The 26,517-nt window shown below is 35.6% G+C and overlaps 3 protein-coding genes across 4 annotated transcripts; 2 read left to right on the forward strand and 1 right to left on the reverse strand.

Annotated features, from left to right (window-relative positions):
• Positions 1 to 2,022: 2,022 nt before the first annotated feature.
• On the forward strand, positions 2,023 to 6,532 carry LOC18054624 (protein SUPPRESSOR OF MAX2 1). The gene is made up of 3 exons (XM_006453398.2): positions 2,023 to 3,615; positions 4,100 to 4,400; positions 4,534 to 6,532. Exons 1-3 carry the CDS (start codon positions 2,429 to 2,431, stop codon positions 6,172 to 6,174), a joined length of 3,129 nt encoding a protein of 1,042 aa, XP_006453461.1. The 5' UTR covers positions 2,023 to 2,428; the 3' UTR covers positions 6,175 to 6,532.
• An 8,235-nt stretch (positions 6,533 to 14,767) lies between these two features.
• On the forward strand, positions 14,768 to 19,444 carry LOC18054626 (preprotein translocase subunit SCY1, chloroplastic). Its single transcript, XM_006453399.2, has 8 exons — positions 14,768 to 15,014; positions 15,762 to 15,919; positions 16,031 to 16,416; positions 16,895 to 17,194; positions 17,281 to 17,370; positions 18,158 to 18,281; positions 18,655 to 18,818; positions 18,980 to 19,444. Exons 1-8 carry the CDS (start codon positions 14,845 to 14,847, stop codon positions 19,208 to 19,210), a joined length of 1,623 nt encoding a protein of 540 aa, XP_006453462.1. The 5' UTR covers positions 14,768 to 14,844; the 3' UTR covers positions 19,211 to 19,444.
• Positions 19,445 to 20,554: 1,110 nt separating this feature from the next.
• On the reverse strand, positions 20,555 to 26,322 carry LOC18054627 (cyclic nucleotide-gated ion channel 17). Of its 2 annotated transcripts, none has more exons than XM_024177643.1 (7): positions 26,245 to 26,322; positions 24,530 to 25,091; positions 23,504 to 23,716; positions 23,068 to 23,354; positions 22,340 to 22,451; positions 21,682 to 21,918; positions 20,555 to 21,577 (listed from the first exon to the last, which is right to left on the reverse strand). In XM_024177643.1, the coding sequence occupies exons 1-7, from the start codon at positions 26,247 to 26,249 to the stop codon at positions 20,849 to 20,851; spliced, it is 2,145 nt and encodes a 714-aa protein (XP_024033411.1). In that variant the 5' UTR covers positions 26,250 to 26,322; the 3' UTR covers positions 20,555 to 20,848. The 2 variants fall into 2 exon arrangements, with proteins under 2 accessions (XP_024033411.1, XP_006453463.1); XM_006453400.2 differs by lacking the exon at positions 26,245 to 26,322 and adding an exon at positions 25,519 to 25,816.
• Between the last annotated feature and the right edge of the window lie 195 nt (positions 26,323 to 26,517).

Genomic DNA, 26,517 nt, shown 5'->3' on the forward strand with positions numbered 1-26,517 from the left:
GCTTGAACACATGAGTTGCCAATGAGCTCATTGTCATATTATAAATATTTACCTTTATATCACAATTTATTTTGACCATAAATAAAGGGAAAAACATGTGGTGCAACTGTGGTACCGTCCTATAATTGTATCCAGCCGTTGGATGTCAGTGGACCCCACTTATTTAATTGCATCTAATCGTTGGATGCAACTGTAGCACGGTACCACAATTGCACCATAGCCAGACTCTAAATAAAAAAATATTTATTTATTTATTTTGTTATGATAATATTTGCTAGTGTGAGAGTTAATAATATCGATAGGGCCTATTTTGACTGAAGGGCACGTGGCAGCAAAATGGATGCAATGAAACACGAGATAATTTTTTACAGTAACGATATGTATTTTGTAACGCAACACAAAATAACATTAATTGTTTTCTTTTTATTTTTAGTTTTAATTTTAATTGCCCTGTAATCGCGTATAGGATTTTATTTAAAAAGAAGATTAGTTATCATTCAACGATCATTAAAAGGAGATTTGGGAATATGGTTTAGTAGAAAAGGGAGTGCCCCCAAAGCAAAAAAAAGAAGAAAAAAATTGTGGTGGCTAATGGTAATGGGTCATGGGTGTGAATTGATAAGAAAAAAAAAACAACAAAAAAGTTTTTTGTTGGCATTATAAAAAGTCATTAGTAAGAAAAGTTAAGAAAGAGAGAGAGTTTTTTTTTTTTTTTAAGTTAAGTTATGTGGAAGGTGAAAGTCGTGCGATGCCTTTTGCAGGGATTGCGTGTGAAAAGCAGAAAATTGGTTGAAAGGCGATTTGGGGTTTTATAAATTAAAACTTTAAAAGAGAGAGAAAAAGGCTTTTAGCCTTTGAATTCTTTTTTTATTATTACTTTCTGTTAACCTCTATTTCCAACCTCATTATTCCAAAAGCGCGTGCGAAAAGTGCTTCCCGTAGAAGTTGTTCTATCAACTATGAATGATATTTATGAATTTTTTTTTTTATCTTTTTCTTTTTGGCTTAATAACAGTGAATTATTTTTTTAATCTTTTAAAACACAATGTACTAAATTATAAGTAATTAAACAAAATAATACCGTATCTTTCTTCTAATCATACTCTTAACATTTGAGTTTAGTTTAGATAAATAAGATCACTCGCACTATTAGAGAGCATGATGAAATACGAATTTTTGTTTTTATTCTATCGCGAAAAATTCTAAAATATATAATGTATAGTTTAATTAAATATTATTACTAATTGTATAATAATTTTTTAAAAAATAAATGCAACATATGTTATACATGTATTAATGTACAACCAATACAAAGTTTTTATGAGAAATTATAGGTATTACACTTGATCACTACATGCATGTCTTATGCATAATTTTTTTAAAAAAAATCACCTGAGAATTAATTATTATATTTAATTAAACTATATTATATATATTAATTAGGTATCGTATCTTGAATATACTATAGAATTCCTTAATTTTACAAACACTTCATGGTGAGAGAATGAGAGAACGAAACATAAAAAAAATAATTAAAAAAAATCACCATGTTCATGGTCATGTTCATGTGTTTTTTTTTTTTAAAAAAAAAATTGAGAAGATCTATCTCTAGTACCAATGAATCTCTCTCTTCTTTCCCCATCACCTTTCTTTCTCTCTCTCTCTCTCTCTCTCTTTCTGAAAAGGCTTTTTCCTCACTCCATTATCTTTTAAAAAATATATAAAGACAAGAACAGTTAAGTAAAATACACACACATATTGATGTTTTTAATGTAATAATATAAAAATAATAAAATATTATTTTCGTATTTCATATATAAATAAATAAATATTATGACACACAAAAAAGCAGAAACAGATTGCTCTGCCCAGAAAGCATTTTCCTTCCAGAAATCCTTTGCAGCTCTTGGTACTATGAATGAATGACTCTCCTCCGTCTATATATTCTACACACAGTACACAATACTTGCTTACCCCCCTCCCATATTCTCCATTAATTAATTAATTTATTTATAATTTTTTAATATTTGTTTTTTTTTTTTATTTTAATTTTAAAGGAAAAGAACAAACATTTTCTCATGCCCATCTGCTCTCTTAACTAATTACTACTGTAACTACTACTCAATATTTAGACTAAAAAGTTGAATTCAACCCATCTCTTCCTTCCTTCCTTCCTTTTATATAATCATTTTCCTTTTTTTCTTTTTTAACCATATTTATTTATACCGAAATGAAACGATATTGATAGAGAGATTCACAACGCATCACAATGGAAGAGTTGCTGCAGATTTTCTCTTCAAGGGATCTGATCTTCTCCCACTATTAACAGATTCATTCAAGTTTTTTTTTTTTTTTTTTTTTGGGCTTAAATTTGTATTGCTTGAAATTCGTTGTAATTCAGTATTAATTATTAGTATTCATATTACAAATGAGAGCGGGTTTAAGTACGATCCAGCAGACCTTGACGCCGGAGGCGGCGAGTGTCTTGAACCACTCGATAGCCGAAGCCAGCCGCCGTAACCACGGCCAAACGACGCCGCTTCACGTGGCCGCCACCCTCTTGGCCTCCCCATCTGGGTATCTCCGACAAGCCTGCATTAAGTCGCATCCCAATTCGTCTCACCCGCTTCAGTGCCGAGCCCTGGAGCTCTGCTTTAGCGTCGCGTTGGAGCGCCTCCCGACGGCGCAGCAGAACGTCAGCCCGGGGCTGGACCCCCCGATTTCCAACGCCCTAATGGCGGCTCTGAAGCGGGCTCAGGCTCATCAACGGAGGGGCTGCCCGGAGCAGCAGCAGCAGCCTTTGTTGGCTGTGAAGGTTGAGCTCGAACAGCTTATTATATCCATTCTTGACGACCCAAGTGTCAGCAGAGTCATGCGTGAAGCCAGCTTCTCCAGTCCTGCTGTTAAGGCCACTATTGAGCAATCTCTGAATTCATCTTGCTCTGTTTCGAATTCCAGCCCAATTGGATTAGGATTCCGTCCTTCGTCGAGGAATTTGTATATGAATCCAAGGTTACAGCAGGCCGGTGGTGTTTGTGGTGGTCAATCTGGTCAACAAAGAAGTGATGAAGTTAAGAACGTGATTGATATTTTAGTGAGGACTAAGAAAAAGAATCCTGTTGTGGTCGGTGAATCAGAGCCTGAGATGGTGGTGAGAGAATCGTTGGCGAAGATTGAGAGTAAAGAATTAGATGGGGTGTTAAAGAATGTTCAGATTATTCGTTTGGATAAAGATTTTACTTGTGACAAAGCTGGGATTGTTTCAAAGCTGAAAGATTTGGGTGCATTGATTGAGACCAAGTTTGGAAATGGAGACGGGGTGATTCTTGATTTGGGTGACTTGAAATGGCTTGTTGAGCAACAGGTGACTAGTTTTGGGGTGCCGAATTCGGGGACGCTCCAGCAGCAGCAGCAAGTGCTGGCTGAGGTGGTGGCAGAGATTGGGAAGCTGGTGGCCAGGTTTGGCGGCGGCGGCGGGCGCTTGTGGTTGATTGGCACAGCTACTTGTGAGACTTATTTGAGGTGTCAAGTTTATCATCCTTCAATGGAAAATGATTGGGATCTACAGGCTGTGCCTATTGCTGCCAAAACTCCTCTTTCAGGGATGTTTCCAAGGTATTTTATAATTTGTTTTGGTTAAATGAGTGGCTTCTACCATGAGGATTTTAGATAGCCAATTTTTTTTTTAATTTTTTAATTTCATCTTCTCTTTATCATCATCAAGAATTGCTGTTTATAGAATCCATTAATTCTCGTGTGTTTTAGATTTTATTCCTGGAAAGTCAATCTCCGATCCATGTCTTGTCAGATGAGAAACTTGCTTAATTTGCACTTGCACCTTGCACAAGGAACTGAAATCCCAAACTCTTTTTTCGTGATTCAAGATAGCAGTATCTTGATGACATGCAATGGCGTCCTTTTTGTTTAAGAGTTTTCCCGAGAATCTATTTTAATTATGCAGTTTTAATCTGCGACACACTTAATTTCTTCCTTTTCCCCAATCAGTCGATGGGCATAATCCGAAAGCTAATTGCATTTGGTGATTTTTGTGTGTGGGAATTCTATATTCACATTTTCCCCGGCTTTTTTTTTTTCTTAGACTTGGGAGTAATGGGATTCTGAGCAGCTCTGTAGAATCTTTATCTCCATTAAAGAGTGCCTTTCAGACTACAGCAGCTGCTTTACCTAGGCGTGTCTCTGAGAACTTGGATCCTGCTCGGCGAATGAGTTGTTGCCGACAATGTTTGCAGAATTATGAACAAGAGCTCGCAAAACTATCCAAGGAGTTCGAAAAATCCTCCTCTGAAGTTAAATCAGAAGTAGCTAGGCCACTCCTGCCACAGTGGTTGCATAACGCTAAAGCCCATGATGGTGATGATAAAACTGCCGAGCAGACAGAAGTAAGTTCGAGTCAAATTGTTAGGCTTACTTTTTATGTCATCTTTCCATGTTTGTGATGAAACACTTAAAATTATGATCCAATAAATTGCAGTCACCGGTATAATATTTTGTATTCGTTGTTCCTTATTATAGAATAAAGATCAAGATTTGATTTGGAAGCAAAAGAGTCAAGAGTTGCAGAAGAAATGGAACGATACATGCTTGAATCAACATCCTAATTTTCATCCTTCTAGTCATGGCCATGAAAGAATTGTGCCAGTGCCCCTCTCAATGACGGGCTTGTACAATTCAAACCTGCTTGCTCGCCAACCTTTTCAACCAAAGTTGCAACTGAACAGAAACCTTGGGGACACACTACAATTGAATTCAAATATGGTATCCAGCCAGCCAGCTGAACGTGCAGTTTCTCCCCTCAATAGCCCTGTAAGGACAGATCTGGTTCTTGGTCGATCAAAGGTCCTCGAAAGCGCACCTGAGAAAACCCATATGGAGCCCGTCAAAGATTTCTTGGGCTGCATCTCTTCTGAACCACCACAGAACAAGCTGCATGAATTGCAGAATGACCAACTTCAAAAGCCATTGGATCCTGATTCATTCAAGAGGCTTCTCAAAAGTCTAATGGAGAAAGCATGGTGGCAGCAGGAAGCGGCATCTGCGGTGGCTACAACTGTTACACAGTGCAAATTGGGTAATGGAAAACGCCGTGGTGCAGGATCAAAGGGTGACATGTGGCTATTGTTTATGGGCCCCGACAGAGTTGGCAAGAAGAAAATAGCATCAGCTCTATCGGAGCTGGTGTCTGGGGCCAGTCCAATAATGATTCCGCTTGGTCCAAGACGAGATCATGAGGAACCTGAGGTACGTGTCCGTGGTAAGACAGCACTGGATAAAATTGGAGAGGCAGTAAAGAGAAACCCTTTTTCAGTGATCTTGCTTGAAGACATTGATGAAGCAGATATGGTCGTTCGAGGAAACATAAAACGGGCAATGGAGAGAGGCAGGCTGGTTGATTCCTATGGCCGTGAGATCAGTCTAGGGAATGTCATTTTCATTCTCACTGCAGATTGGTTGCCAGATAGTCTCAAATTCTTGTCTCAAGGAATCACACTTGATGAAAAGAAGCTGACTAGTCTAGCAAGTGGAGAGTGGCAATTAAGGCTATCCATTCGGGGAAAAACAACAAAACGCAGAGCAAGTTGGCTTGATGAAGAAGAGAGATCCACAAAACCAAGGAAGGAAACCGGGTCAGGACTGTCCTTTGATTTGAATAAGGCTGCTGACGTTGGTGATGACAAAGATGGTTCTCACAATTCAAGCGACCTCACAGTGGATCATGAAGAGGAGCATGGCTTCACCAACAGACTATTAATGACCCCCTCAACTTCAACCCCATCTCAAGATCTGCTCAACTCTGTAGATAGCGCCATTGTCTTCAAACCTGTTGATTTCGGCCGCATTAGACGAGACGTAACGAATGCCATCACAAAAAAGTTCTCCTCCATCATTGGCGATGCCCTTTCAATCGAAATCCTTGATGAAGCTCTTGAAAAACTTGTAGGCGGAGTCTGGCTAGGTAGAACAGGTTTAGAAGATTGGACAGAGAAAGTTTTGGTTCCTAGCTTGCATCAGCTCAAATTACGGTTGCCCAACAATGCCACTGCAGCAACGGATGAATCTGCAACTGTCCGGCTCGAACTCGATGATGGTTCTGGTAGCCGGAGCCAGGGAGAGCTGCTGCCTAGCAGCATCAGGGTGGTGGTTGAAGGGTTGTGATCATTTTTGTCACCGATATTGTGTTGAATAGAGATGTAAATATTCTCAACTGTTTTTGGCGGGGAGTGATAGACAGTTGAGGGGTAAAGAATTTAAAGAGTAAAAAAAAAAAAAAAAAGAGTGAGTAAAAGAAAAAAAAAAAAAACAAGAAGACAGTTAGAAAGAGGGAGACGTTGATAGATTAACGGTACCATTAGGAGACCTTAGACAATGTCTCGCACCCTGTTTTTTATTATTTAATTTATTTTATGTTAAAACAACAAATTTATAGTATATTTTATCGTATATATTTATTTTTTAATTACGTGGATCGTGATCAATAAAAAAGGAGGCATTCCTCATTTTCTGAAATGAAATTTCTTAGTATCATTTTACTTTTTATCTCTGTGACCAATCCCCTAAGAGATTTGAGTCTCAACGCGGCATGAGAACATAATTCTTTTAATTTCAGAGTAGATTTTGTAATATATATTTATTTTTACAAAAAAAAAGTTCGGCTATATTTGAGTTTACTTGTGGTAGAATATGAATTTTAACTACACATACGTAAAATGATAAATAATAAATAATAAATTTTTTATTACTTATTATTTTACATATGTGATTAAAATTCGTACTCTACCGTAAACTTCAATGTAACCACAACCTATAAAAAAAAAAAAGGATTAAATCTATTTTGTCCTTGTGATTCGACGAGGAACATCTACGTGTCTCTTAAAAAAGAAAAAAATTATCTAGACAATTTTTTTTTCATGAATGGTTGTGGAGGCTCGCCTAAAAATTAAAATGGGAGCGCGAGGGGGAGTTGGTGACACGGGTGTCTTGCCGTAACTTTCAAAAGATTTGACTCCTTAAAACTTTGGTGTGAGCTGTTGTCATCCATCAATTCAACGGTCAGTCCAAAATTTCGTTTTTTCGGGATGTTATAATAAAACAATAACAATTATGAGTGGCAAAAAGTGAGCAGTGACACGTGCCGCAACCTGATTCTTGACGTGTTGGACTCGAAGACATCTGGCCGCCGCCTGATTGCGCGACTTTTGGGTCGGATGATGATAGGCTTTTACGAAAAACAAACCAATCCCCTTGGGTTTGGAACGCTTACTTTTAAAGTTCCCACTAGCACGCACCCAACAATTGGCATCGAAATTTGATAGACTAAAGGGGTTGACGCGAACGCGATGACCATTGGTGCTGCTAAAGAGGTGTGTGTGTGTACATGTCTTTTGATCGCATCAAAGCAACCACAAATCCGAAAGAAATTTAATGCATAGCCAGCCTCCCAAAAGAAGAGAGACGTTCCCTTTCGCAATCCGGAGTGTGTACAAGGAAAGTGGAGTTGGATGACAAAATTGATGCCTCGCGACAAGTGAATTCAATGGAGCTGGCTTTTAACGTGTCCCAACCTTGCATGTGTTCTCATTTAATATTCAATCTTTCATCAAACAACATCCACACTTCCTTCCGCAAGTTTGCTTGCTTCCCATATCTTCCTTTGTTTGTTAGTGGTGAAATGATATAGCAAATATGAATATTTGACAATTGATTTCTTGTCAAGTCCAATTCACAAAAATATAATGAGTCACCTAGTAAGACATTATGCGTTATGCATATGAATTACGAAATCTAATCATAACATAATAAACAAGATTAGTTAAGATTGTATGTATAAGATGTGGCTCCAAGAAGCGAAATCTAGACAAATCTCCATACGATGCAATATCATGATTATAATCTTTCTTTTTAACACATGATCATCATGCAACCACAATAATAGAGCATTAAATAAATAATTAATGAGACATTATGTTCTTTCTATATCTAGCAATTACTCTTCGTCCTCTATAGTGGAGGAAGAATATATCCATAAAAATTTCACCCCTAATCACATGTTAATCACACAATTAAAGGAGTCCACAAATCCCATGTTATAATTATAATATACCTCTTTTAAAATGAAACAAACATCGGAGAGAGACTAAAGGGATAGATAAGAATGAGTTATCTATTAAAGAGAGAGACTAGAGAGATTGGTTAAGACTAATGTTTTATATATATATTGAAAATTTAAATAAATAATTGGTCCAACTCAAAGAATATACTTGAGTACAAAGAAAGCTCCACTTATTTTGTCTTGATACAGAAAAAGCAGAGTGAGTAGAAAAGAAAAAGAAAAAGAAAAAGAAAAATAAAAGCAGAGCGGCAGTTTCTTTCTGAAAACCCTCAAAGCCTTTACAACTTTATGCTTATTATGTCTCTTAGCTTGTGTCATTTCAACCTTTTTGGAATAAATACAAAAATCCAACGACTCTTCTTCTTCCTGTTCTCTTTCTTCATCATAAACCCCTGAGACCCATTATTTAAATCCACGAAGATTAGATTAATCTTTAATTAAAGATTACCATTTTTGAATAATTATTAATTCGTGGTACTTTTGGCTTCCAAGCTAGTTAATTGCAAAGATAGAAATCCCTTTCAGTGTGGTCCTGATCCAGCCAGTTACGCTACAGACAGAACTGTTTTTTTTTTTTTTTCTTTTATATTCGTGTTACGAGAAGGGGCGACTACATGTATATTTCATTATCATATCTTATATAATAAATAGTTCAACATTCAAACTTTATCGATTTCAATAGTTGGAATTCTTGTTCGATGACGTGTTGAAAAATCGATTTTTTTTTTTTTTAAAAAACTAATAAGATATTACAACAAAGGATTCCAGAGGACCCAGCTATCTTACCCTGAGAGAAAAGTACCCCAGATTTTGTTGTGACTTGAAAATACTATTAGATTAACAGTGGTGTGATCGAACGGTTAAAATCGGATCATACGATTCTAGCTACTGGCTATTTTAATTTATTGGTCATTTCAAACGCAGAAGGTTCGATCGGCGGTAACAGCCGACGAGCTGTAATCCTTTCACCTCAAATATCTCATACAATATGGAGGAAACAACCGTGTGAATGCATCGATACTCAAAACCCTTGTGAGATTAACTCACATGGGATATGGAGACTCGAATCAACTAATTCTTTTATGAAAGTTAGAATTCTCGTGAGACTAACTCACATAATAATTTTATGGAGGTACGAATTCTTACTCTTGAGAATTTTGCCACTAAACCAAAGGTCCGTTCATACAAAGAGTTTTACTTTTTTGGTTTTACATACTCGCACTGCAACTGTATCATTTCTTTGCTTCTTTGCCAATAAATCCGAATTCACGCGGAGAATTGCAGGACGAATGAGATTACAATGACTAGTAGCTATGATTCTATTAAATCCCGAATAATCAGACTTTTTTTTTTTTTTTTTTTTTTATAGAGAGAGTACGGAAGATTGGTCCGCTCCGCAAAGCTGAGCTTTTCAAAATCGCTCCCTCTATGCGGTCGGCCTATGGCCTTGAGATCACCTTAACTTAAAAGCCAACAATAGCTTCGCTAAAAGGATAAAGCTCGGGTCGGGTGCGTTACCCCCAGTATAACGGAGACTTGGCCGATTGAAGAATACGTGCGTGTTTGTCATGGCTTTTGAAAAGGTTATTATTAGTGTTCTTTTTAATTCCAAAAAACACTTATTAAAGTTTTCAGTGGTGCTTAGCTGAAAAAAAAAGAAAAGAAAAAGGTAAAATTGTGGGTTCTCCAGAAGTTATTTTTATTTTTTTTTTCCAAGGTTTAAAATTTAGGCGTTTATGAAAAGAAGGAACATGACTTTTCAATGTTGTATATTGTATCTAAGATGTCCTACCATAATTTTTAATTCCAACGTACCCTTATATATATATATAACTTGTTTGTTGTATTTGAAGACAAAAGAAATGAGTAATTTTCATATAAATTAATAGCTTGGCTTGGGTTCATTCTATGAAAAGTTGTATGATTATGAAGTTAGTCTTTTATTACCATTTTTGGTAATTTAACAAATTAAAATAACTTTTGTTCCTGTAGAATTAAACAACCTAATGATTCAAAATAATTTTTTTACTTAACAATCAAGCATTCATTCACTTCTTTTTGTATTAGAGTTTAGGGTTGTTGCACGGTAGAGCACTCCTTCAGAACCACAAGATTAAAATTATAATGTATTTTTTATTATTTATCACTTTAATCACGTGATTATGAAGAAGTGTTTCGCGATAAAGCAACTCCAAAATAATTATGATCTTTGTATAGAATCTTCTTATACAGTTTCTTGACTTTATTCCGAAGAAAAAAGAGAAAAGAAAGAGCAAAAGTAAGTCGAACAATATTTTTTTTCTTCAAATTGGCAAGCAACTAAAAGCTCTAATAATTTGCATAAGCATGCAATTCTTGACTGCATGTGTGCTTGCTTTTTATGATTTTGTCAGGCATGCATTCTGCATATATTGACTTGACTTTATAACTTTATTGCGTGCCTTTTTATCATTTCAATCTCATTATCTACTTTTGAGATGTTGCTTCGTGCAAATTAAAGTTGATAAAAAGGTTACTGGCACAAGATTCTAACTTTCCCACATTTCGTTGTTAGAACAGGAAACCCCACTTTTAAAGAAGAAAAAACAAAAAAGGGAAGAAAAAATCTTCAATTTTTTTGAATTGCCATCTACGTTACAATATACTAATATTATAATTAAAAATCTATTAAGAGTAATGTAATTATAACATAATTTGGGAGTTCATAAAAAATATATATGATAAGTGAAATTGATGTCATATTTACTAATAAATATTCTTAAGGAGGATGAGTATTCTATTAAAATTTGTAATTTTTTTACTTATGTAACGGACGTAAGATAACGTTGAGGGTGTATAATCAATCATGGACAAACCGAATTTTTTGCTTTGTCTTTATGCAGAGCGTAGACATTTGTATTTCCTTTACTTGATTCCTCTTGTGGATTCCATAGACGACTTAATCGTGTAGATTGTGTATAGGAATCGACTTAAACAATATTCTGCGTATATTAAAAAGTAAAAAGAAGGAAAAACAAAATCCTTGTATGATGAATTCATCCATCCACTGTGATTAAGCACAAGACTTTAATTTTGATTAGGCGTATTTTCAATGCATACAAATGTTTGCGTTTGGATTCCATCCAATCAACTCTCTTAAAGGGCGGTTTAATTAATCTCCTTCTCCTCTCAGATTTGACCAAATTATATAAGTAGAAAGCCAATCGAAACCCTATCTCGTAGAGTTTTATTTAATTTTTAATAAATATTATTAGATATCTCTAATTTATATTTAATTTAGAGATTCTAATTTTTTATTTTTATTTCTTGAAACTCCGAGATCATTGACTAATTTTATAAAACACTTATCAAAATCTTCAGAATCGTATGAAAGATGTCTTATGAATTTAAAAATCTAATAAAAAAATGTAAAAGTGTTTTAATAAAATATTAAGAAATTCCACAGCAATTGATTATTATTATTATTATTATTATTATTCTTTTAGTATCTACCGAGACTCTAGCTAATATATAGATACAATATATCCTATTCTTTTTAAGTTAAGGACCTAGAACAAAACTAAAATGATATATTAAGGGAAAACGTTTTAATTGAAATTTGATATACAAAGTCTAAAGTTAAGCAGCAGGCGAGGCCGATGCCGAGGCTGAGGCTGAGGCTGAAGCCATGGCCCACACGACACGGACCTTCTTGATTGGAACCCTCAACCACTTTTTGTTAAATTCGTTAAAAAGCCCTGGCCGGTGCCCTTTTTTTTGCTTTAACGTTTTCCTGAGAAAAATTTCCCATGCTTTTGCATAAAATTGGCCTTTTTCAAAAGCAGAGACAACTAATGTTTTATCCAACCATTTACTTTTTCTTTCTTTCCCTTTCCCCGTATCGTATGCGCGGGTGGCTGAGAGAGTCCTGCGTTTGTTTACACATTCATTGCTAAGTTGCTACTGCTAGCTAACTCATCGCCCCCTTTTCTCTTTTGTCATTTTTCATTCTATTTGGTTAGCTTTGATTAGTTATTATTAGCTTCTTGCGACATTCATTTAATCAATCAATTTACCAAATTTTATTTGATAAAAATGTGTAAAAGCATAACAGTCGTAGGGCAGGTGAGTGTACATGAAAATGGATTTAATGTCGGTCGCATTTATGAGAGCTTGGGAGGAAAGTAAAGAGGGAGGAGCCCCACAAGAAGGCTTACCAAACAGCCTAACCGAAAAGTAAAATTGTGGACAACAATTACGAGAAGTGGGAAAAGTTGCTCAAAAATCAACATAAGACAATGCAAATGCGAAAAAGGGATGAAACATACTTTGTATTAGTTAAAGCAATATTTGTTTCTCCATTTTGTACTCTTTCTTGAAATTTAAAGAAGAAACAAGAGCCCATAATAATTCCCCCACCTACCCACCCACCCACCCACCCATCCAACCACAATGCATCTCTCTCATTAAACAATAGAATAAAAATGGAACTGTGGGTCTCACTTGTTTACCTATACCCCCTTAAAAAAAGAAAAAAAAGATTGTCTTTGAAGGAATGGCTACTCAATGCATCCAACTTTTTCTCCTAACTTCAAAAAGTAGAGGATGACAGGCATGTCAAGTTTTTATTTTATATAACTACTATATATTATTTAATATAAGGATGTGATGAGACCTGTTAGATTAGCATTCTTTTAGTAAACTAATGTATTAATCAACTTGAATATATATATATATATATATATATATATATATATATATATATATATTACACATATTGTTTATTGGGGGATCATTTGGGGATTTAAAATAGCGTATGTAATGGATATTTTTAATTAAAATATAATGAAAATGGAATGAGGAATTGCATGGAATGGATTGGAACAAGTAGATGACAAATCAGAACATGCCTTTTTTGATTGCTCATCTTTTTGTGGATATGTAGCCTTTTTAGACCACCACGCTTACCTGTTCCCTCTCCCCCACATTTGAATTATTAAATTCCAATTCAACTTTTCTCTCATCACAATAATTAAGTGGGGGCAAATGTAACATGGGCACCTCCATATTTTCTATGTAACACAACCTTTTTATCCTAATTTTGATTGGTTTCTCCCGTTGTTCCACACTTCACCATCAAAGCAGTGAAAACTGAAAAAGAATTTTGCATGACAAAGACACCTAGTTTTGCCGCAAACTTTGAACATTAACAAGGTTAACCAAAGCATGGTTTCATTTTGAGCTCAGCAAATTTATTTCGGAACTTGGGTTTTGTCATATCTTGTCAAATTGTATTTGATTTTTTGGGTATAAATTGTAGTGCTCATACGACTTAATATTTTTATTGGGGTCGAAAAGGTATGACTTATGAGGATAATGCTGTATATGATATATTAAAATAACAAGACAAGGCAAAAAGCAGAGATCTCAAAATACCTGAACCATGAAAAGGAGAATTTTATAATAAAATGGTTTGGGTAAAGGCTTTTTATGAAAGAGGACAAAGACTATAATTCAAGAGGATGACCTCGCAATTCAATTTCAATAATCAATCTCTCCCCAGCCACACATTAATAATATTTACTAAAAGCATGTTCATTAATAAAATAAATTGGTGAAGAATAAATTTTGGCAATTGAAAGAGGGGAAATATGCTCGAACAAGTGAGAACAAAATGTAAAGCAAGATGAACATATATTGCCGTAATGGGTCCATTTTTAACCATTTGGATCCTGTCCCTCTTCCAACTATTTCGGTCTGGTCTAGCTAGAGACTCAACATTATTCTAAATAGCCCCAAATCACATTGTGCTCTCTTATGCCTCGAATCATGGCTTTTCATGAGTTGGCCCAATCTTAAAATACTTGCGCTAGCTAGGCTTTTCATATCACGCAGAATTTTAATTTATTTTTATCAAAAACATTTTTAAATTTTTTTGCCTTATTTTTATACATTTAATATCATAAAAAACATTAAAAAAAGAAAAAAAAAAAAGGAAAACCCCACGATTAAGCAATACTATTGGTGGCGAGCAGCACTGTTATATAACGATACACAATTAGACTAATCACATCTATGGAATAATTTTCCAATTAGAAATTTCCGATTATATTAAAGTTAAATACAAACTAAAAGGCTTTATTAAAAAAGTAAACTAAAAGATTAAAAAAAAAAACTCTAATAAAGTGTATTTTATTTTAAAGTATATATATACATTTTACCTATAAATAAGGATTTTTTATTGAAAACTTACTCCACTTCTATGTGTATCGTATGATAGGTTACAATAATACTCGTTAAAATATTAAAATTGTCATTGTATTCATAATCCATTAGTAAGCCTATACTTTCAACATTATTAAGAATACTTATTTGAATTTTCACGAGACTCTCTCTTTGTGACAAAACATAAAATATAAATAATTTGACGTAAAATATAAGTAGTTTGTTCTGGACTACGAATGTCTATATTTATTTATTTATTTTTAAAAGCAATATATATATATATATATATATATATATATATATATATATATATATATATATGTATATTGTTATAATTAAACATAAAGAATATCAAGTTACAAATTTACAAACTCAATGGGTAAAGTTGCCACTAATACATATAATATTATCTATTGAAATATTCACCAGATGCGTTAACGTCCACTTCTTAAGATTCGAACCAAAATGAACAAGCCCGAGTTGAGTTGAACAGATAAGACTTGAAAGGAAAAATGGTGATAAGTGTCAGAGAAATTTCATCCTCTTGGCCTCTCTGCTTCAATCCTTCTACTTCCAGGATAAAGACATCTCCCAGACTCAGAAACTCAATATGCCGAGCCAGTTTTTCTGTTCAAAGACAACCCACCAACGCCATCTCTACCAGCACCTCCAAATTTAGCAGGTATCACGTTTGTTAAATGCCCTTTTGAGTTTTCCTTTTAATAGGGTATCAAAATTTCCTTTTTTTTTTCTTTTTTTTTGGTATATCTGATATGTGTACCTTGTTGTGTTTGCCATGTGAAAAAATACACTTCCTTTGATATACTAGTGAAAGAACTGGAATTGGAGTTAAGTATCTAAGTAGATTGTAGCGTGAATTTCAATATTGTCGAGTTCGACTGATGGAAACCTTACTTGTTGGTTTAGTTAGTGATAGGGAACTGAAACTTGGGATGCTGAGCAATTTGTGGAACAAAATCAGCCTGTCCTTACAACAAAAGTATGTGTCAGTTAGATTGTACGTGCTTTCTAGGTTTGTGAAATAGAAGGGCTGAAGTGCGGAGGAGAGAAACTGAGTGAGAAGATGGGGAGATGCTGAAATCATATAGGATCATGCAAGTAGTTGGAATGAATGCAAACTAACTATTCATGTTTTTTCTTTGGAGGCTATCCGGAGTTGTGCTAATTTTCCACATTATTCGGGCTTGTTTCAGAGTATTTATCTGTTTGCCAACATAATGTTTTACAATGTCCATTTGAATTGAGACATCTAGGAAATCACACATTGCATGTCTACTAAAATCTATAGTGCTATAATTTGTGCTGGGTTGTTCAAGATCAGATAAAAACTTTTCTTATGAATATTAAGTTTTGTGCGCATTGCATCTGGCAATATTTATCCCACGTGTTGATTCAAATTCCTTCTCAGTTGTGAGGGTTCAGTTTTTGATCCCTTGGGTATCAATCCAGATGTATGTTCTCATTTAAATAGCACTTGGGAAAGTTTTCTAAGCTTGTTATCACCAACATTTGAGAGCACATCTGGAACCAAAAGGGAAAAATCTTCTTCAGCTCGAGGAGTGGCAGGTGTTCTCTCTTTGCTTTTAATTTTTTTTTTTTTTTCCCTTAAAACCATTCTATAAGCAACTGATAGTAAGAGGTCTAGGCAATTGACGAGAATTTTTTCAACCTTGGCAGCTGCAATGGAGGACAGTTCAATTGATTTTGGGGACTTCTTTAAAGGCCCATTACCCGGAAAATTTCTCAAGCTGTTGGGGTACTTGGCCCTATCACGACTTGGAATATATATACCTCTCGGTGGGGTTAATCGAGAAGCTTTTGTAGGAAATTTGGATCAGAACAGTTTATTGAGCACGTTGGATTCATTTTCTGGAGGAGGCATTGGTAGACTTGGAATATGCTCTCTTGGTATTGTTCCCTTTATAAATGCACAGATCGTGTTTCAACTTCTTGCCCAAATTAATCCCAAGTTGCAAGATCTTCAGAAAAGAGAAGGTGAAGCGGGAAGAAAGAAAGTGCTTCAGTACACCCGATATGCTTCGGTTGGTTTTGCAATAGTACAGGTAGGGAACTAGATTTGCTGCTTAGTAAAAGGTTATCTACTTTAATGAAGAAGCTCGCAGTGTCTATTTAATCAAATTAGGTTCTTTGATTCTTCGCACAAAGATACATACCTGATCATCATTTTCTATGGCTTGTGCTGGGTGGTCTATTTAGTTACTGATGTTTGTCTTTCTATAGAACTGAATGGAACTGTTTTGATTTAGTGTGGATTCACGCTACATGATATGCAGGGAGTGTTTCTTTCAATCACATATAGAGAATAAAAGTTGTGTACATGAAGGTTGACTTTGTGCAAGCTCCTTTTCAACTGTCAAATACTGGGCTATAGTGCATTGCTATAGTGCTGTACAGTTCATATAACATGGGAGGATGTTAGACTGTGGACTGACTGTCCTACAACTTCTGGAAATTACATCAAATGGTTTCCAAATAAGCCGCTGAGCTTGGCAAATAATAAATGTTTATTTGTGATGACAGGCTATTGGTCAAGTCCTTTATCTTCGTCCCTATGTCAATGACTTCAGTACGGATTGGGTTCTGACATCTGTTACTTTATTGACACTTGGCTCTGCATTCACTACATACATTGGGGAAAGGATCTCTGATCTAAAACTTGGAAACGGCACGTCTCTTTTGATATTCACGAGCATTATCTCCTACTTGCCAGCATCATTTGGTAGGACTGTCGCTGAGGCATTCCAGGATGGTAACTACATTGGGCTAGCCACCATTATTATTTCATTCATCCTATTAGTCCTCGGCATTGTATATGTCCAGGTAAATGCTTATTGTTAGGTATGATATAATACTTGAATTAGTTGAAACAACAAGATGTTAACAATCATCTCAACAAAGGATTTCAGGAAGCAGAGAGAAAAATCCCAATCAACTATGCCTCCAGATACACTAGCAGAAGCGGAGGGCTCCAAAGATCTGCTTACCTACCCTTTAAGGTCTGTATTACAGGTTTTATATTTTCTTCTGCTCTTCTAAAGTTTTAATATTCTGAGTAACATCCTTAAATATTAAAATCACAGAATGCTCAAGGTAAAATAATTGGGATTGCCTGTCAGGTTATTCATCTGCAAACACTTGTTTTAATCCTTTAGCATGTTACATGACTTAGATAAGGGATTCCTGCGTTTCAAAAAAAAAAAAAAGATAAGGGATTCCTGAACACCAAAATTAATTATCTTGATCTGAAACTTGAGTCCCAAAAATGTGGAAGGAATAACAGCTATTTGTTTTTTGGGTTCTCTTTACAAGGACTAGGGGCCGAATATGTTGTCTGCAATTATCCACAAAGTAAAAAGAGGATAAAGCTTTGGAGATGATGTTACTGTCATCTCTATCTCTTGCTTGCAATGCATGTGTGAGCACTCTCACGCAGATACATGATTTAACAGCATGCTTTGTTGTGCATGGGTTAAGTGAGATTGCAGGTCTAAGAGTAGAAAATGCAAGTGCTACCACTTTCTTGGCCCATCTCAAATGATGTTACCCACAATGCTAGTTACGTTATAACTACAAAAGCGCCTCTCTATTATATCATAACTATATTCTCTAGTAACCTTAACTTGGATCTCTCTCTCTCTCTCATTATGAATTATCAGCCAAGATATGAGAGTGATTGCTCTAATAGTTTTGTTTTTATACACCCAAGGGATTATATGTCGTTTGAAGTATACTATTTAGTCAGATAGTTTATTGTTTTCTTATATTATTGTTTTAATTAAACAGGTGAATAGTTCTGGAGTGATGCCAATCATATTTTCCACATCATCACTGGCTCTTCCCGGTACTTTAGCACGATTCACTGGTATAGCTGCACTTAAGAAGGCTGCAGTGGCTTTGAATCCAGGGGGTAAGAGTTATAATTATTGAATGGTGAAAGTTATTGAGAAATAAGTATAATACATAATATAACACCCCCACCACCCCCCCTTCCCAGCTCAACAAAACAAAAAACCCCCTCTTCCCCAAACCTGCCACCAACCCTCCTCCTCAAAAGTCAAAACATTGATGTGAGATGGATTTTATTTAGGCCTATGTTTTCTGTGACTAAGATGAGTCCTGTGATAACACTCCACGATGGAGGATGGCAATACTATTATCCTGTCAATTGACTTGAAGAGTTAAATCAAGTGAAATAACTCAGCATGCTGTCATTTACAATAGGTAGTTTCCCTTTCATAAATGTAAGATTGTCCAAACCTAAGAGGATAATATTTTTGTAGGTTCGTTCTACCTTCCGACCAATATCCTCTTGATAGCTTTCTTCAACTACTACTACACTTTCCTGCAATTGGATCCTGATGATGTCAGTGAACAGTTGAAGCGCCAAGGTGCTTCAATTCCACTAGTCCGACCGGGGAAAAGTACGGCTGCATTTCTTAAGACAGTAAGTTTCTTATTAAAATGAAATTTATCTACTGATGCTTTTTAAAATTTTAGGGTTGAGTCAGCGTTTTACATGGTTCTAAAAATAATTCTTCTAATACTTGAGATTTATTTCACTACAAAGAGATCCGACTCACTTACATGTTTTTCATTTAAACTTAGGTGCTTAGTCGGATATCTGTGCTGGGTTCAGTGTTTTTAGCAATTCTAGCCGCTGGGCCTGCTGTGATTGAGCAAACCACGCACTTGACTGCATTCAGAGGATTTGCAGGCACTTCTGTTCTCATTCTTGTTGGTTGTGCAACAGACACTGCTAGAAAAGTTCAGGCAGAGATAATATCCCAAAAGTATAAGAACATAGAGTTTTATGACATCGACAGCTATGGCTCGTGAAAGGGAGAGCAGATTGAAGGCCAGATAAAGGGTGAAAGAACCATGTCACAACAATATTTCTCCGGATGATAGTTTTCAGATAGATGTTGCGGTAATACTGTGTTTACCATGTACTTCGATTTACAACCTTTCCCAATTAGCCATTTCGATAATACATTTAGGTTCTAAGTTGTACATAATGTTGTCCCACAATTATTCTTTCAAAAGAAGAGAAGGTAATTAGAAAATCCATCACCATTTTTTTTTTCTACACATACATTCTCAGTACCTTTTGCGCAGATAATTTTCTGCTCCACACCTATAGTGTATAATGCTCGTGTTGCTTCTGAATATCATAAATCAAGATTCTTTTACCGGGCGGCAGGGAAGCTCTTTATCACTGAGACTTTCATGTACCCAGATGTTGACAATAGTGATTAATCTAGCAGCAAACTAAAAGGATTAGAAAACATTCATCATGGTCGCTTGCATTGTCAACACAATTTGTCTGCCACATTAACTGAAATGAAAAGACTTATGAAATATTTTATTAAAATAAATAAAATCCCACAAGTTCATTTTGTGATTATGCGTACATTTAGACATCAAACATTATAGCTACCATAGCGGTTTGCAGCCCATTATCCACCTCCATTTGAGCTTCAAACATAAACTTTATGTAAGGTTTGACTGGCTATGGCATATATTAGATAAATTTAAAAGCTTTTTTGCAGTTGAGGCTTTCAGCCTTTTACGCTGGTCGTTTGTTTCTAATATGTGAAGACAGCTTGTCCTCTTTGCGTTTAAAATGAAAATGAGCTGTCGTTCCAAAGCTCTCTATGGACGATTTGTCGTCAAGTTTGTTTCTTAAAGAATTAGATGTTTTCGTCCTTGCGTATATGAAGCAGATGTACTGTCATTTCGAAGCTCACCTGTAGATGTTTTTAGCCAGCAAAAGCACAATTAGATCCAATTTTTTAGTTTATTTACGATAAAAGGACAAAGTATGTATGAAAACAACAATTATTTAACCGAAGGTTCGAGTGGTAGGAGAAACAGAGTGAGAAAAAAATTTTGTTTTCCGAGCTTCATTTTTTTTTCTTTTTTAAATCTTTCTATGGTGATTGACATTGGAGTGCCGGTTGTTTTCTGCAGACTTTCTTATTTTTTATTAAAATCTAAAAGATAAAAAATAGCTTTCCCAAAGTTTACACTGCAGTCCACCTCGTCTGTACAAAATTTTTATTGATATCAACCCATACGAAGTTGTGTAGGAGAAACAAATTGATGTTAAAAAAGTAAACCAAAAGATACAAGTTAATGCATGTTGAGCACATTTGAAGGCCAATAATTCAGCACACATTGTAATGAAATCGCCATGTTAAATGTACCATTACAAGTAAATATACAGGTAACACATGATACAAAAACAATAAGATATGGTAGATACCACTATGTTACTCTTCAAACCCCTTCCCAGTCTTAATCAACCAAGAAAACTTTTTTTTTTTTTTTTCTGGACCAAACAAGATTCTCGTTTTTAGGCAAATACAGCATTCCAGAACCCACCTCCGTTGAAAAAAAAAAAAAATTAGGGAGAAATCTGTAGTTATGGTATGCTCTAGACTAATGCACATAAGCTACATAGCTAATCCTGAACTAATCATCTTCAGGATCAGCTGAGAAATCAGGCTCTTCAGGCTTTCGTAATTTTGGCATATCAACATCTTTGAGTTTCTGTGCTCCTCTCCTTGTATTTGCAGCAAACCTTGAAGCTAGAATTGTAACCCCAAGGTTCAGCTTTGCCTGAGAAGGATTTGAACTAGCAGAAAAACGTTCCACTTCCTCTTGCATAGTCTCATCGGTCTCCCTCTCATCAGAAGCAAAGGATTCCGCCCTTGTGTATGCATTTCCCCTCTTCTTCTTTTTGTACCGGCGCCAAGCAGCCTGTATGAAGCAAGCTGCCCATGTTCTCCAATGGTGGGAGTAGAACCGGAATGTATGCTGCAGCTTCTTGCTATGGAGGCGTCTAAATTGGTTAGCCACAAACTTGAGATCTTCAGCTCGCAGAGCAAAAGCTTCAACTTCTACCAGAGCTCTAACTGTTCGAGTTGAAGAAGGCAAGTTGAGGGTGGATTTTGGAAGCAACGCCCATGTAAGGAGCTCCTCCCCACAAAAGTCTCCCGGTCTCAATGTAATTGAGTTGAAGAAACCAGTCCGACCTCCGTTAGTTGTAGAGCTCTCCAATCTACCTCTGATGATAAACAGCATCTCTGTCACAGGGTCACCCTCACGAACAATATAGGTGCCTTCAGTGCTTAAGGAGGATACAAGACGCTCACAAATTGCATCAAGCAGCTGATCATCCATCTGTGAGAAGAATGGGACCTGCAAAAAAAAAAAAAAAGCAAGTTAATTTGATTTAAGTACTAAATCAGAAAAAATGATGGCTGTTTTAAGCTCTCTAACATAAAACTTCATAGAAAACATACACGTCGAACAAGATCCAAGCAGAGGTGGCATTGAATATCACGACGGAGATCAGCTGGTAAGCCTCGAAGAATGGCTTCTTCATCAACTCCTCGGGTCGCAACCCACTTATACTGAACAAAACGTCGAACCCGGTGTTTCAAATCTTCAGGGAGTTGGCGATGCCTCATCCACTCCTCAGTGTCTCTTCGCTTAAGTCTCCATTCCTCGAGTCTCAAAGTTATAGATTGCAGGTATGTCTACATCATGAAAACAATTTTTAAACCACCACATGGTATAGGAAAAGTACAATGACAAACATGTTACACCAAAACAGGACAATCTACCATTTTTCTACACCTTTCAATTCAAATATTAACTGAACACTGAAAAATAATGCTGGAGCTGTTAAAAAAATGGAAAATAGATTTAACAAAAAATTTGTGTCAATTGCCAAACTACAGAAAAGTGGAAAAGATTCTATTGTTGTTTCTAAAGTATACTAATTTTGTAGTGGTGCATTAAAAATATAACAATGAATAGAAGTAAAGAACGAAGAAGATGCATAAGAATGCTGGTAATAAAAAGCTAGTAACCATCAGTGTCACCCATACAAGATCAATTCGAAAGGAAAGTAAGTTTGAAAGGAGAAAGTCGAGGATTCCAATGTTTTCTATGTACCTGCATATTCCCTATCAAATGAGAAAACAGAACAAGACCCAAGATGGCAATGAGTATAGCAAATGATGTCTCCCCAATGAATGTGCTGGTTGACAAATTCTGTCCATATGAACTGAGATAATAAATGGGAAAAAGGACATGGATCAACATTTGTAAACAAAATAACACAATTAAATGGCATCCACAACATTCAAAATAAAAAATATATATTACAATACAATATCAACTCCACTTCAAGACAGGTTGCCAAACATTTTAATTTTGAGAATAATCTGAAAACCATACATTCATCATCTATTTCTCAGTTTCAAAAGAATAAAACTTAAAATTAAAAAAAATAATAGTTTTCACCGAAACAACTGAATGGAATGAAGAAACCTAGAAATTTCTAGAATTAATAAGGTAAACTTGCAATTTTCTAGCAAATATATATATTTTCAATCATGTGGATGATCCTTCAATGGGAATCAAACATTTATATGTCATTTGATTGTATTTTTGTCATTTCTACAGTTGGTGTATTCTGTTCATTGTTCTAGTATCTGATGTGCGATATATAACATACATTTCTATGAAGCTAGAACTACATACTTCAGCCCATTCACATAAATCAGTTTCATTATTCCAGCCAAAGAACTGCCCCATAAAGTTAAAAAAGTACGGAAAAAAAAAAGGAATATAATGAAAACAGTTGTTGTTTTTGATGCTTAGAAAGAATAAAGTCATACCTAAGCTGCTGCAGACCCCACCATAAACAGTAGAAATACTTCTCAATAAAGGCCGAGGAAACAACGTTTTTTTCAACTGCATTCTGAAATATGCCATAATTGAAAGTGATATCGTTTTTTGGACCACAGCCGTTGAACACATTTGTTCTATTTGCCCACATCTTGCGAACGTTGAAAGCATCACAATCCAAATTGCATCTGGTACTGTTAAACTCCTTCTTGCACACTTTTTTCAAACATGATGTATACCTGTCAACTGACAGCAAATACCATGCTGCCCCCACAACCTGAATAAAAGAGAGCGACATCTTGTGAACTCTATGAAAGAAATAAAATAACTAGAAACTTAAAATAAGGATGTTAAAGGAGTAAACTAATGAACCCTGTAAAACAACAGAACAATACGCATAAACGTTAAAGTAATAAGGTCACATACATGGCTAGCCAACATGTACAATAACAGATTATAAGCAGCCCCTGCCCAAGCAGTCTTTGTGACCACACCTGTTGCCTTAATGATTTCGGAACTTAACGGAAAAATCAAATATAATCTGGGAACATACTGAAGCAGAACTATCAATGCAAGGGCATTGTTGTTGTGATTGGTTCGAGGGATTCTTGTTGCCGGTATGATAAACCAGATTACAATCTGCATTAAAGTAAATTCAGTTAATTGAGCTTCACCTTTGTCAGCTGCAGAAAGTCTAAATCAGAACACATAGAAATAATACAATCAATGAAATTAACAGATCATGTAGAAAAGGAGCAAAACTGCATGTTATGCTCAGGTTTCCAAATTTAGCATTTTATCACATGAAAATAATAGCCATAATCCATAGTACTTCTATGGATAGAGATAGAGGCAGAAGGTTGTTCACTGCCATATAGGAATTGGACAGGTGGACAATTAATAGCTTGAGTTGTCAATTTATAAATTTCTAAGTACTGAAGTGGTTTGACCGGTGGACACTAGGGACCCAACAATTAAAACATTTATGAAAGAGCGGACGAATTGGGTGGCACAGAAGGGCACTATGAGCCCAACCATGTTATATAAGACTAACTCATCTTGCAACAAATTAAGGGAAAGACAGTTAACCAACTCAAATGCAGACATAAAAGGTTGCTGCTCTGTAATCATTTTGCCCTTGAATCCTTAAAACTGACTTAACACCACAAAGTATAACTTGGCTCACCAATTTGTAAACTTTATCGAAAAAGGAGATCCCTCACCCTAATGACAATTGAAAAAGCCAGATCCTACAACAGAGCAAAGCAACTACAAAGGAACCAATAACATATCTGCAAACTAAGAGTAGACAGAAAAAGAGGCCATGCCATGCCAACACTAAATGTTCATTGTAAAAAAAAATAGAACGTATACTACAATACCAGCTAAAAGAAACTACTTATAATGTGTAGAAACAGGAAAGCCAAAGATTGATATGTCAGAATAAGTTACCTGAGGCAGAGGCAGAGTTGCAATGAGATCAATGAAGAAGTCAGATCTAAGATATCTCCGCGCAATCTTTTTCGGATCCATGACAAGTTCACCCCTTCCAAATACCCGAGAGCTTGGTGCGACATAAGCTGTCCTAAATTTTATAATCATGTGCAGCAAATAAAAAAGATCTGCCATGGTCCGGAACAAGGTCACAACAATCCGTAACTTCATGTCAGTCTTCACACATAAAGTATCCCCATCCCCTCCAACGGAAGGCAAGTAAAAGTACAATGGATCGACAAAAAGTGCCACCAAGCATGCGACAATGAAAACCCAGTTCCACTGCAAAACGATGTCACTGCCTGGGTCGAGTATTTTCTTGTACCATGGCATGTTTTCCTCTTGAAACACCTTCGACCTTCCAATTTTGTATGCCTCCTGGACCTGACCCCTGCTTCCTACCACTCCATTTAGCACTGAAGGTAATGGAATCTTGTGCGCAGAAGATGACTTCTCAAGGTGTATTGAGTCATTCTTTCCCCACAAAGTTTCTCTATGCTGTTTGCCGTCAGAATAAAACCTACAAAAGTTTTCCCACAGTTTTAAGCAGAAGATTTTCAACCTACAAAATATTTGATTCACAATATTCACATCTAGAAAACGCATCTGTTTGACAAGAAGGTCCATGTCACTTTAGCCCTCAAGTACAACCCGAAAACAAATAAAGAATTTTTATGCTTCTGAAGTGTTTTGATTACAGAGCTTCTTAGTTGACCAAAATTCTAGCTCTCACATAGCAACAAATCTAAAACTCGAAAGATTTAACAGATTAATTCGAATTAGTCTAACTACTCTAACTCCAATCTCTGTCAACATTTTCCCGCACTTTCTCATCAGCCAAATGCAGCATATGAAAAACAAAATCCCGGAAAATTTAAAAATCAATACTTCCTAGCAAAAAAAAAAAACCCAGATAAGAAATATACATATATACACAACAAGATTACCTGACAAGCTTTTCCTTCTTGAACTCCATCAAGAACAATTAATAAAGAACGAAAAGAAAAATCTTAACTCTGATCTCTTAAAACCCTACGGTGCCCCCATCCCCAAAATGGTGTTGCCCTTCTTCAATTTTGTTGTTTTTTTTTTTGTTTCGTTTTCCCTTCTCTCCCTAAAATCTGAGCTTTTTCGTAAGCTAATTAGAAGTATTGACTTAATGTGTTTGTTTTTACGCTAGTGTTTTTACTTTCGTTTTAGTTCTATTTTTATTTTTTGTGTTGACACTGGAAGTGAAAGTGAAAATCAGAGACTTGCACAGCACAAGTCAACGTATAAGGTTAAAAAAGTTGAAACATACGACTCCAGAGACAGCACCAACTAACTACTTGGCCAATAATTCTCCATTTTGCACTGCACCAATTAAGGATGCTGTATTGAATTGATGATGCTGGATTATCAACTTTTTTATTATTAAATTATTGAAATAAACAAAGGATTAAAAACAAAATTAAACAGAAAAAGGTTTCGTATGTACGTTACGATGGGAATTCAGAGATAGAGATAGTTGGAGGACGGTAATTCTTCATATCATAGTTTTTGATTTGATTTGATTTAGATGGGGGCTAAAAAAGAAATATTATATGCAAGTATTGTCTAACAACAATTTAATAGAATTAATCAATTGTGTATGATAATTGTAATAATAAGAGCGAAATTTGAAGCACATAAACCTCATTGTATGGTTTTATTGGACCTGGAAAACAATATGCGGCCTGTCGGAGCTCAAACATGAATTCTCTGAATTTTCGTTTGACTGTTTTGAGGCTTTTTATTGGGTAGAATTAGGCTTAAATACTCTAGTATTACAAACCCGGAATGGGCTGGCCTCGGACCTGAAAACTTGATTAGGCCTTGCTCAAACTGGATCGAGAAGCATATGAAGCTTCAAGGCTAATTTTCGCATAAAATACTATAAATTAATTTATTTGATGCCTTTATTGGTT

This window comes from Citrus clementina, unplaced genomic scaffold (assembly GCF_000493195.1).
Source record: "Citrus clementina cultivar Clemenules unplaced genomic scaffold, Citrus_clementina_v1.0 scaffold_1, whole genome shotgun sequence".
NCBI lineage: Eukaryota > Viridiplantae > Streptophyta > Magnoliopsida > Sapindales > Rutaceae > Citrus > Citrus x clementina.